Raw genomic sequence first — 12,784 nt, 5'->3', positions numbered from 1 at the left:
AGTGAGCAGGTCAAGAATCAAGATTTGACTCCAGAAGACGCATAGATAGGAATTTTGTACTCTTAGTTTGCAGACATATATAGTAATCTTCTCTTTTTCTTTTTTGATGTAAGAAGCGAGTAACAACAATAGCAACAACGACAGCAACAACAACAATAGTCTTAACTCTAGTGTCCGGTAGTCCCAGCTACAAAATTTTTTCAGAACTACACTGACCTGATTCTTTTATGGCCAAGGATATGTAGGCAGCCTCGGAAGCAAGGTTCGGTCACCTTTTTTTTTTCAAAAAAAAAATTGCTTCCATTGGAGTGACATGTGAGCAAAAATTAGCTATGACATTCACTTTTCTTTGCACGAAAACTCTTCATGTTCTCGAGCAAAGAGGGGCAGCTGTGAACACCTAATTTTTGCACTATTTTAACACCTCCTAAAGTTATTAGTATTTTGTTATTTTAATTATTTTTCTCAATTTCTGTTACTTTAATTGCATATTTCCTATCATAAAATACTAAAAAAAAATAGTTCTTTCTTCATTTGTGCATTTTAAGAATTAACTAGTTGTTCAGTTGGTGAATTAATCTAGTTAATTGATCATTAGAATAAGTTATTTAATTAATTTATTTGTGTAAAATTAGTTTAATAAGTAGGATTAAGGAAGAAATTTGGCCAAATTTGAAAGAAAAAGTGTCCAAGAGTGCAAGATAAAGGGCTGCCATTGAAAGGGTCTGAAACTACGTAGTTTTGCCTCAAAACTACGTCGTTTTACTAAATGAAACAAGATCAAATCATACACATCCATTCCATCTTGATCCAATGGATCTCATTCACTCTTGGCTTAGGTATTTAAAACCTCAAAAATCTGAAAATTGTCCTCATTTTCACCCATAATTCTTTTCTCCTTCTTCTCTCTTCACTCTCTCTACGCCGCCCCAGCTCCGCCCACCGCCGCCGGCCGGAAATCACCGCCGCCGGCGGACCACCTCCAAACACCTCCAAATTCACACCATGTAATCTCCACAACTTCCTCTTTCCATATCTCCAAACCAAATCCTTCAAAAATCCCTCAAACCCCTTGAATCTTAGATCTAGGAAATTTTCCCGTCACTTTTTTGCCCAAATTCTTGAAGCTCCAACCACTACCGCCCCACAATACCTACATCAATGGATAGAGATCCCCAAGACCTAGCTATTGATGCCAATTTTACCCTGAAAAACCGGCGACTAAAATCCGGCCAAATTCCGGCGACCTCCCCGAACACTCTCTTTGGGCATACCACCATTTTTTCGGCCACTTGAATTATAAAATGGTAAAAATTCTATTCTTTTTTGTGGATGTTTTTTCTATTTTATTTTTATTTTTTCAGATTTTATTTTTGTCTATTATTAATTATTTTAGCATTAGTTTTTGTAGTTTGAAATGTTAAATTTTCTGTTTTTGGACTTGTTGAAGTAGTAAAATAGTTTTGTGTTGATGAAAGTGAGGTAGTAAAAAATACTTAAGAGTATATGGTACTTGTTTGGTTGTTTATTTACTACTTCACGACTCTTTGAGTACAACACTCAAAAGTCCAATTGTTTGGTAAGAAAATGTAGACCTTTGGACAGTGTTTGAATAAAAGTCTGTCTTTGAATAGTGAAGGGCAGATTTTGTTTGAAATACTCTCTGTTGGACAAGATTGAACCAAAAAAGTCTTGCTTTTGAATTTAAGAGCAGATTTTGTGGAAAAATCTGTCAGAAAGATTGATTTTTAATCTTGAAATAGCTGGTTGTTTTTGAGGAAAAAAAGAAGAAGGAGGAGGACACTCCATCTTACTAAGGGACCTCTAGACACACAAAAAAGAGAAAAAATCAGTAGCTATAATATCCCTTAGCAGCTTTTGTGAGTTGATTCTTAAGTGAAAAACTTGTTTAAGGAAAATAGAGTAGTCTTGAAAGATTTTTCCTGACTTACATAATTGTACTGTTTTGCTGGGGTATTTCTAGTTTATTTTCTTGGGTTTGAATCTGCCGGTTGTCGCTATCTTTTGCTGTTGTTGCTGCCCGTTTAATTGTTTTGCTGTTGATTTTGGAAAGAGCTGACTCTGCTGTATTTGTTCTTCTTTCTGTTGTCCAGGTAATATTCGGACCATGTAAACTCATAAAATCGAGTTGGAATGAAAGATAATGACGCTGGGAAATATTAGTAGCTTTATCCTTCTATTGTAATTTATTTTTATATGATCTTTAATGTTGGATAATGTTATAACGATATGTTAGTTAATTAAATTGTGTTAAGCATCTTTAATTATTTTTATTTTTGCAAAGCATTAGATATAATTCCACTGGCATTTGGTTGTCTGAAAGGAGCATATATATTAAAATTTGAACCCTTGTAGCCATGTTTGTCCCTTTGTTGTCACCAAGCTAAGTTTTTATTATTATTATTATTAAAATTTGAACCCTTGTAGCCATGTTTGTCCCTTTGTTGTCACCAAGCTAAGTTTTTATTATTTTATTATTATTATTATATTTTAGAGTCCCAATAATCTTTTTTTTATCTCTTAAAAAATACTTATTTAGTAAGGTAGTTAAGTTGTAGATTAGAAAGACAATCTGTAAACTTATTTTTGTAAATAGTTGGCTACGGATTGAAATAGCAAGATATGGTCAAATCTGTAACATAGCTTTAAAAGGCCATATCTGCAGATTTAAAGTCCAAAAGCATATGGGCTTTTGGATTTTGTCTTGGACATGAACCCATTTGACTCCATCAACCCAATAGTGGGCTGCCTCATTCAATGTCAAGACAAGTCCACATCTTACTAGTTTTAAGCAATGCCAATTGATAATTTTCTCTCATTACTCTCATCTTTTAAATTAGTACTCATAACAATAATTTTCTCTCATTAGTTAAGTTGTAGATTATTATTCAAATCTTTTCTTTATTTTTTTTTAAAATAAATAAAAACGGACATAAGAAAAGCATAAAAATCAAATAAATCACAGTTTATCCAAGTTTAATTCAAGCCAAATGTAGTCAATAAAGCGACCGTGCTAGAACCACGGGACTCAGGGAATGCCTTACACCTTCTCCCCGGTCAACAAAATTCCTTACCCGGACTTTGTTTTCGCAGACCAATAATAATAGAGTCAAATCTTCCTTTTAATAGGGATTCAAATAAAAGGTGACTTGGAACACTAGTAAAAATCAATTCCAAGTGGTAACTCTGTAAATAAAATAATCCTTACTTCAAATTTGTCACTTTAATTGGAAAAGCTCTTTAACCCACAATCCGTTATATTTTGCACACATATTTCTTGGAGGGAGAAAAGGGGTGTGACACAACTAAAGTTTAAAAAAGATATATTATAGAAAATCAAAGAATTTTATTTATAGTTGGAATTGAGTGGGTAATATTTTATTGAGCTTGTATTATCTATCCCTAATGAGATTTAAATCGATTGGTTTGGTAGAAGAATAAAAAAAACTATTGTTAGATTTTGTGGAGTTTGGAAAAATTTTGTTATAGAAGACTAAGTGGGCTCTATTGATTTGAATTTAACCATTGAAAATTATTGGAATCGGTATTAAAAAGTTAGACTATCAAATTGGGAGGAATTTTGAACCGAAAACATGTTGATTAAATTTCCAAACATCAAGTTATAATGATCTACCGGGATCTGCTGTGCCGGGATTTATGATAAAGCATCAATAAAAATTTCTGAAAATATCAAAACAAATTGGCCATTATATTGATGCAAAGCACTACGGATTATGAAGTGCATTTCACACAACTTAAGGTACAAATAAAATATTATTGTTTATAAGACAAAGTAAGTGAGCAATCAATATCCGCAACAAATTTTAAGTGGATAAGCTATAAATGGAAATAGTTGATTGATGATTATGCACAACATTACGCCCTTGGATTTTCCACCTCGATTTCACTGATGTGAGAAACTCAAAAAATCCTCTAACGGCGAATTCATGGATAGCTCGACTGTTGAGGATTTTAAGATGGAAAAGTCTTGAAAAAGGGTGAATGGGGAATTGAGGGAAAATGAAATTTTTGAGTAAAATTTTAAGTTTTTCTCTCTTGAAATATTGTCCCATATTAGAAGAGGAAAAGGATTTTGGTGGGTATATATACAATTGCTCTTCTTGTAACTCTTAAAGAGTTAAGAAGAAGGCAAGCCTCGTGCCGTCGTCGTCGTCGCTTGCTCGGCTACGGCTACGGATTCAGATTCGGATTCGGTCAAATGATCGATTGATTGATTAATTATTTAGACCAAATCTATTTGTTAATAGTGAATATTAACGTAATATTATCCGTGTTTGTAACGGATGTTTTCCAATCCGTGGATAGAATCCAAGTATCCCACCAGTTCGGCCAAGTGTATGCTCCATTGTCCATTGGCAGCCTAGTGCTCCGTGAGCAAGTGCTCCTTCCACCATGTCAAGTGCTTCCTCCATAACAGCCTAGTGATTGTTCCACCATGAGTGGTGGCTGGTCATTCTCCTAATAGCTGACTGCACTATAAATATGTGCAGTAGCTGGTAGAGCAAGGACACAAAAAAAAAAACAAACACAACACTGAAAAACGGAATAAGAGCTGTTAGGAGAAGGCATAGGCAGAAACGAATTGATATCCTCTTCAGTAAGAACTCAACATCGACTATAAATTGCATTCCTTCCTCTCAGAATTTTCATTCGACTTCTGAGTTCTCCTCCTTTGTTGTGCATTGTTTTAAACTACAAACAAAGCAACCGTAAGTGTGATTTGCTGCCGAACTTTGTGTTCGCTGAAACACTGGAGTTTAAAGTACCGCTACACCAATGTGTAATTCGTTCTATCCTGTGAGGAAATAATCCATAACCTTGGGTACTAGGAGGGGATTAAATTCCTTAAGGAAACACTGTGAAATCAGTGGGCTCGAATTAATTACTGTTTCGTTTATATTTACGTTTATACGCTAACTTTGTTTTCTCCAGAATTATTATTTACAAATACAGCAAGTAAGAAGACAGGAACCAACAAGCTTAAGGAATTTAATAATCTTTATTTTTGTATTTGTGGTATACTTACTGCTCTGGAGACTAAAACCTTTGTGGTTTTGTCAACTCCCATTTTAGAGATTAAAGCTTTCGTGGCGTTTTGTTGGAGAACTTGCAGTTCTGAAAACTACAATGAGATCTTCAAGGGACATCTCCTTTCGTTTGTGTTTCAAGTAGTTCTTGAAATCCTTCCACAAAGGAGGCACCTTCTCAATAATTGCTGCAACTTGGAATGCTTCATTGATGACAAGACCTTCAATGAAAATTCCGTTAGTAAAAATACTAAAAATTTTACTTTCAATATCAATATTCATTTTATATATATATACCTTCAGCAAGTAGATCATGAATAATCACTTGCAATTCCTGGACTTGGGTAATAACAGACTTGCTATCTACCATTTTGTAGTCTAAAAATTTTGCGGCAACGAATTTCTTCATTGAAGGTCTTGTTATCAATAAAGCATTCCAAGTTGCAGCAATTATTGAGAAGTTGCCTTGTTTGTGGAAGGATTTCAAGACTTGAAATACAAACGAAAGGAGATGTCCCTTGAAGATCTCATTGTCCGGTTGAGAATCGAAGAGGACAACAAACCAGCTGAAAATAAAGGCCGTGGAAACTCAACAATAATGGGAGCAAATTACTTCTCAAATTAAGAGAAAGAGGAAGCAGGATTCCGGGCCAAGAAATAACCCAAGCAAAAAGCGGTTCAGTGGAAATTGCTACAACTGTGGAAAAGCTGGCCACAGATCTGTAGAGTGTCGTGCTCCAAAGAAAGACAAGAAGAAGGGTCAAGCAAACATGGTTGAAAAGCATGAAGATATTGATGACTTGTGTGCTATGCTTTCTGAATGCAACCTGGTAAGAAATCCTAAGGAGTGGTGGATTGATTGGAGCCACTCGTCATGTTTGTGCTATGAGGGAAGCATTTTCTACCTATGCTTCTGCTGGACTCGAAGAGACGCTTTCTATGGGAAATGCTGCTACAACAAAAATTGATGAATACGGGAAGATTTTTCTCAAGATGACTTCTGGCAAGGTCATGACCTTGAACAACGTCCTTCATGTTCCCGAAATTAGGAAAAACTTAGTCTCTACTGGAATTCTTGTAAAGTACGGTTTCAAGTGCGTTTTTGTATCTGACAAGGTGGTGATAAGTAAGAATGAAATGTTTGTAGGAAAAGGTTACCTTACTGAGGGCCTTTTCAAGTTGAATGTAATAGTTGTCGAAACCAATAATAAAACTTCAGCTTCTTCTTACTTGCTTGAGTCAAATGATTTATGGCATGTACGTTTGGGTCATGTCAATTATAAAACCTTGCGGAAAATGATTAACTTGGGAGTATTGCTTAAGTTTGAATGCGAAAAATTAAAATGTCAAATATGTGTGGAATCTAAGTATGTTAAATATCCTTATAAGTCGGTTGAAAGGAATTCAAATCCTTTAGACTTAATTCACACAGATATTTGTGACATGAAGTCAATACCATCTCGCGGTGGAAAGAAGTATTTCATAACTTTTATTGACGACAGTACTCGATATTGCTATGTTTACTTGCTTAATAGTAATGATGAAACAATAGACGCATTCAGGCGATATAAAAATGAAGTTGAAACACAACTTAACAAGAAAGTCAAAATGATAAGAAGTGATAGGGGTGGTGAATATGAATCGCCTTTTCAAGAAATATGTCTAGAATATGGAGTTATTCATCAAACAACAGCCCTTACACGCCCCAATCCAATGGGATTGCAGAAAGAAAGAATCATTCATTAAAAGAGATGATGAACGCACTGTTAATAAGTTCTGGTTTGCCACCGAACTTGTGGGGGGAAGCCATTCTTACGACTAACCAGATACTAAATCGAGTACCCCATAGCAAAATACAATCCATTCCATATGAAAAATAGAAAGGAAGGAAGCCCAACTTGAATTATTTGAAAGTGTGGGGGTGTTTGGCAAAAGTTCAAGCTCCTAAACCCAAAAGGGTAAAAATAGGACCGAAAACAGTTGATTATATTTTCATAGGATATGCGACCAATAGTAAAGCATATCGATTTCTGGTTCATAAATTAGAAAATCCCGACATTCATAATAATACGGTTATAGAATCAGATAATGCTGAGTTCTTTGAAAATATATAGCCGTATAAAAAGGAATGCGAGTCCATTGGTGAAAGATCTACACGACCTCGAGAAGAAACAAAAGAAAGTACATTTAATCAGGGGGATCCAAGACGTAGTAAACATCAAAGAACGTCTACTTCGTTTGGACCATATTTTGTAACTTTCTTATTGGAAAATGAGCCTCGAACATTTAAAGAAGCTATGTCTTCTTCGGAATCATTGTTCTGGAAAGAGGCAGTCAATAGTGAAATAGAATCCATATTGAACAACCATACATGGGGATTGATTGATCTTCCTCCTGGAAATAAACCTTTGGGTTGTAAATAGATTTTTAAAAGAAAAATGAAAGATGATGGCACTATTGATAAATTTAAGGCAAGAATTATTGTTAAAGGGTAAAAACAACGAGAAGGTCTTGACTACTTTGATACATATTCTCCAATGACGAGAATTACGTCCATACGAATGCTAGTAGCTTTAGTTGCAGTTTATGGTCTTGAAATTCATCAAATGGACGTAAAGACAGCCTTCTTAAATGGAGATTTGGAGGAAAAAATCTACATGGAACAACCTGAAGGGTTTGTAGTTCCAGGTAAAGAAAAAAAGGTATGTAGACTTGTTAAGTCTCTCTATGGTCTAAAACAAGCACCCAAACAATGACATGCGAAATTTGACAAAACAATGTTGTCAAATAGTTTTAAGATAAATGAATGTGATAAATGTGTGTACATTAAAAATGTTCCAAATCACAGTCATTGTTGCCTATATATGGATGATATGCTGATAATGAGTAATGACATTGCCAACATAAATGCGACTAAGCGTATGCTAACTAGCAAGTTTGATATGAAGGACTTGGGAGTTGCGGATTTAGTTCTGGGGATTAAGATCCAAAAGACTCCTCAAGGTCTGGCATTGTCACAATCTCATTATATTAAGACAGTACTTGAAAAATTCAAGCACTTAGGCTTTAAAGTTGCAAAGACTCCAATTGACGTGAATCTTGCATTAGCAAAGAACAAAGGCCAAAGCATATCACAATTGGATTATGCTCGTGTGTTGGGATGCTTAATGTACATCATGAATTGTACACGATCAAATATAGCTTGTGCTATAAGTAAACTAAGTCGATACACGAGCAATCTAGGTCAATCTCATTGGATGGCAATGAAACAAGTTTTGGTATCTTTAGGACATACCCAAAACGTTGATTTTCTCTACAGTAAATATCCTGCAGTGATTAAAGGATATTGTGATGCAAATTGGATCACTGGTTCAACTGATTCGAAGTCCACAAGTAGATATATATTCACTATTGGTGGAGGAGCGGTATCTTGGAAGTCCTCCAAACAAACTTGCATTGCCCGCTCTACAATAGAGGCTGAGTTCATAGCCTTAGATAAAGCCGGTGAAGAAGCTGAATGGCTCCGTAATTTCTTGGAATACATTCCATTTTGGCCCAAAACGTTGGCACCAATATGCATACATTATGATAACCAAGCAGCAATTGGAAGGGCTGGGAGCGTTATGTATAACGGTAAATCTCGTCATATACGACGTAGACATAAAACCGTTAGGCAACTACTCTCTAGAGGAATTATCACGATTGACTATGTAAGGTCAAGTGATAATGTGTTGGATCCACTTACAAAAGGCCTAACTAGAGAGGTAGTTGAGAAATCATCGAGGGGAATGAGACTATGGCCGAGAACAAGTCATTGTGGTGGTACCTCTACCTAGAAGACTGTAGATCCCAAGATCTAGGTTCAAGGAGATCAAACAAAGTCATTAATGACGGTTCAACATTGTCAACAAAAATTTTGGTCCATTCTCGCGATGAGACAATATTCAGTAACAAGGATAAAGTATTAAGGCTTTTTAATGATTTCTAAATTTGATATGGGGTGTATCAAATAGTGTATCTACGGGATGACACGATTAGAAATCACCTATGTAAGTGTGAAGTGTTAGCCGTTTCTAGGAGAATTTTGCAAGGCCAATTCTCTATGCACTTATGAAACCATGCGGTGTTCATGGATGAAAAGAACACAACAATGAGAACCAAAGACGGTTAAGGCTGATTGTGTGACTTATGGTTGTCTAGGTATACACTAAAGTTCGACGGTTCAAAGATATCAAATCTACCGATTGACCGAGTATATCCGACATAAGTTCACTACCGAAAGTTTAAAGGGAAACCTACTTATCCAGATGCAATTAATCCTTGCTTGCAAATCACACAAATATTTTATGCATACTTTCGTGATATAGCCATTCCCCATTCATGTGGGGGATTGTTGAGGATTTTAAGATGGAAAAGTCTTAAAAAGAGGGTGAATGAGAAATGGAGGGAAAATGAAATTTTTGAGTAAAATTTTAAGTTTCCCTCTCTTGAAACATTGTCCCATATTGGAAGAGGAAAAGGATTTTGGTGGGTATATATACAATTGCTCTTCTTGTAGCTCTTAAAGAGTTAAGAAGAAGGCAAGCCTCGCGTCGTCGTCGTCGTCGCTTGCTCGGCTCGACTTCGGCTACGGTTATGGCTTCGGCTTCGGATTCGGATTTGGATTTGGTCAAATGATCGATTGATTGATTAATTTTTTGGACCAAATTTATTTGTTAATAGTGAATATTAACGTAATATTATCCGTGTTTGTAACAAATGTTTTCCAATCCGTGGATAGAATCCAAGTATCCCACCAGTTCGGCCAAGTGCATGCTCCATTATCCATTGGCAGTCTAGTGCTCCATGAGCAAGTGCTCCTTCCACCATGTCAAGTGCTTCCTCCATAAAAGCCTAGTAATTGTTCCACCATGAGTGGTGGCTGGTCATTCTCCTAATAGCTGACTGCACTATAAATATGTGCAGTAACTGTTAGAGCAAGGACAAAAAAAACACAAACACAACACTGAAAAACGGAATAAGAGCTGTTAGGAGAAGGCATAGGTAGAAATGAATTGATATCCTCTTTAGTAAGAACTCAACATCAGCTATAAATTGTATTTCTTCCTCTCATAATTTCCATTCGACTTCTGAGTTCTCCTCCTTTGTTGTGCATTGTTTTAAACTACAAACAAAGCAACCATAAGTGTGATTTGCTGCCGAACTTTGTGTTCGCTGAAACACTGGGGTTTGAAGTACCGATACACCAGTGTGTACTTCGCTCTATCCTGAGAGGAAATAATCCATAACCTTGGGTACTAGGAGGGGATTAAATTCCTTAAGGAAACTGTGAATTCAGTGGGCTCGAATTAATTACTGTTTCATTTATATTTTTGTTTATACGCTAACTTTCTTTTCTCCAGAATTATTATTTACAAATACAGCAAATAAGAAGACAGGAACCAACATCCACTTAGTAATTTTGAGATTTTGGAAGACTCAAATTGATCTCTTTTCTTTTTTCCTTTTTTAATTTGTAATTTTTGTTCAATCACAAATTTGGAATGCATAAATTATGTACAAAGAAGATTTCCACGAAACCTAAGAAAGGAAGGACACACGCCTGCATATCTATCCTTCATGTCATCATATCCTTGTAGTTTGTAATTCTAAGCAAGTCAAAGTAAAATGAAATTCGAAGTTAAAAAATTTTAAATATAGAAAGATGTCAATATTCTTTTAGTAATAGATATTAAGACGGAAAAAAGTACTATCAAGTGTAATATATATGATCACCAATTTAATTTTTTCAAACACCAATGTAAAACAAGAAGAAGAAATTGATAAATTACACGATTAAGCAAAAGCAAAAAAATTTAAAAACTAACAGCTCCCTTCACCATTTTTCTCCTTATCAGCATACTTTTGAAGAGCGTCACCATGCAATTTCCCATACCTAAACTCATCAAATATTTCAACCCCCATTTCAATGTAAAAATCATAAGACTTCTTATTCCAAACTGCAACTATCCCTTCTACCGAAACGAACCCATTGTTTGCAGCAATGGATGCAACAGTTCCGAACAACAATTTCCCCATTCCCAACTTTCTGTAACTCTCCCTGAAGTAAAGACTCTCGAAATAGAAGCCCGGTTTGTCATAGAAGCACGAATAGTTCGCGTAAAAGAATGCATATCCCGCGATGAATACATCACGTTTATCATTTCCATCATCATATTTGGACCTGAACTCATCTGCTTCTCCTTCCGCAACCGGAAATTTAAGGTCGAATGTTTTAAGAACGGGCTTGAACCCTTCGTTCGTGGTATGCTTGGATTCGGTAAAAGGAGTAGGGGAGACTTCAAGTAGAAGAACAGATGGCCCGTAATAGAGTGGAAGAGGATTTTCTTTGAAGAGCAAGTTTTCTAAGGAACACTGAGTCGCTTTGTACAGATGAGTATTGTTATGGTATGCATGGATTTGGTAAAACAGTTGGTATATATGGTAGAGGTCTGCTTTCCTAGCGAGACGTACTCTAGTATATATCATCTCAGTGATCGTAACGTAGTTTTCCGGTGTGGAGTTGGTGGTTGTTTCAGATATAGTTGATGCCATGGTGTTAATCAGTTAGAGATCTGAGAGGCTAGGAAGAGAAAAATAGGAAGCCTGGGAAATGTTGAAAAGACTAAGAATAATGTTTTGGTATGGGATGTTTGAAAAGGTTATAATAATGGTTATTTATAGTGGAGATGTGATCTCTTTTTAATTCGTTATTTAGTTAGTGGGGTTGGTGGAGGAAACCAAGTGTGGGTTCTAGATATCATTAGTGAATGTATCTTTAATTATGATAATTTAATATAAAACACTCTAAAATATAATAAAAAGTTTCTGAGTTTGGTGAAAGGGGAGTCGGCACTTTGGATACCGTCCACTACAATTTTTTGCTTCATATTCTAGTTGTTCTGTGGGGAAATACATTCGAAAGGGAAAGCAAAATTATAAAGAAAAGATTTCAACTCACAAGATTTGAGAAGAGAGCAATGTCATATGATCACTCTAAATTTTTTTTAAGAAATTTGAATCAATAGAGAGCCCTAGCTAGGCCATGGTAAGCAATATTGGTCGAGTAAAAGATGAAAAAATGATTATACAATTGGGTTATTTAAATATATAATTACAAATAGATTTACTAATACTAGCTTGCTATTACAGCTTAAATATCACTGATAATGCAAAAGAATCTTTAAAGTGTATAGAACTTAAATCTTAATATATATTTTGTACGGCTAACTAATTCATCACTATTTCAAAAGCATGTGAAGGAAACTTTTGATTCTCTTTGTTTGAATATTTGTGTTTCTCTAAGGGGAATATTGAGAATATGGATACATGTAAGCAAATAAAGTGCGAAGTTTGGTAAATGGGAAATAGAGGGAAGAAATGTAAAGGTAATGTGAGTTCCCATATGCTTTGGAAAAAGCAATTGTCCCTTATTAGTGATGGAAAGAAAAGAGATGTCACGATCCAAAAAATCGACCCGGTCGTGATGACGCCTATCGTGAAACTAGGCCAGCCGACACAGCTCCCAAATCAACCATTATTCAATAACAGTTATTTTTATACCATTTATAAATCAATAGTCTCGATGTAAGTTTAAATGAAAAGTGGGGAATAAATACACAAGTCCGACATCGGGATGTCACTAGTTACGAGTATCTACTAAGGTCTGAATACAA

The 12,784-nt window shown here is 35.5% G+C and overlaps 1 protein-coding gene and 1 long non-coding RNA gene across 2 annotated transcripts; one reads left to right on the top strand and one right to left on the bottom strand.

Moving 5' to 3' along the window:
- The first annotated feature begins 881 nt into the window (after window positions 1-881).
- Window positions 882-2,376, top strand: LOC142181195 (uncharacterized). The gene is made up of 2 exons (XR_012709665.1): window positions 882-1,307; window positions 2,115-2,376. It is a non-coding gene; the product is annotated as an uncharacterized LOC142181195 (long non-coding RNA).
- An 8,424-nt stretch (window positions 2,377-10,800) lies between these two features.
- On the bottom strand, window positions 10,801-11,780 carry LOC107800627 (tyramine N-feruloyltransferase 4/11-like). The gene has a single exon (XM_016623830.2). The coding sequence runs from the start codon at window positions 11,661-11,663 to the stop codon at window positions 10,932-10,934; it is 732 nt and encodes a 243-aa protein (XP_016479316.1). The 5' UTR covers window positions 11,664-11,780; the 3' UTR covers window positions 10,801-10,931.
- Window positions 11,781-12,784: the final 1,004 nt, after the last annotated feature.

Source organism: Nicotiana tabacum, chromosome 1, assembly GCF_000715075.1.
Source record: "Nicotiana tabacum cultivar K326 chromosome 1, ASM71507v2, whole genome shotgun sequence".
NCBI classification, from domain to species: domain Eukaryota; kingdom Viridiplantae; phylum Streptophyta; class Magnoliopsida; order Solanales; family Solanaceae; genus Nicotiana; species Nicotiana tabacum.
This window is presented reverse-complemented; position numbering and strand designations above follow the sequence as displayed.

Bases quoted from the DNA above. Each gene is read 5' to 3' on its own strand.
- LOC107800627 (XM_016623830.2), bottom strand. From the start codon at position 11,663: ATGGCATCAACTATATCTGAAACAACCACCAACTCCACACCGGAAAAC.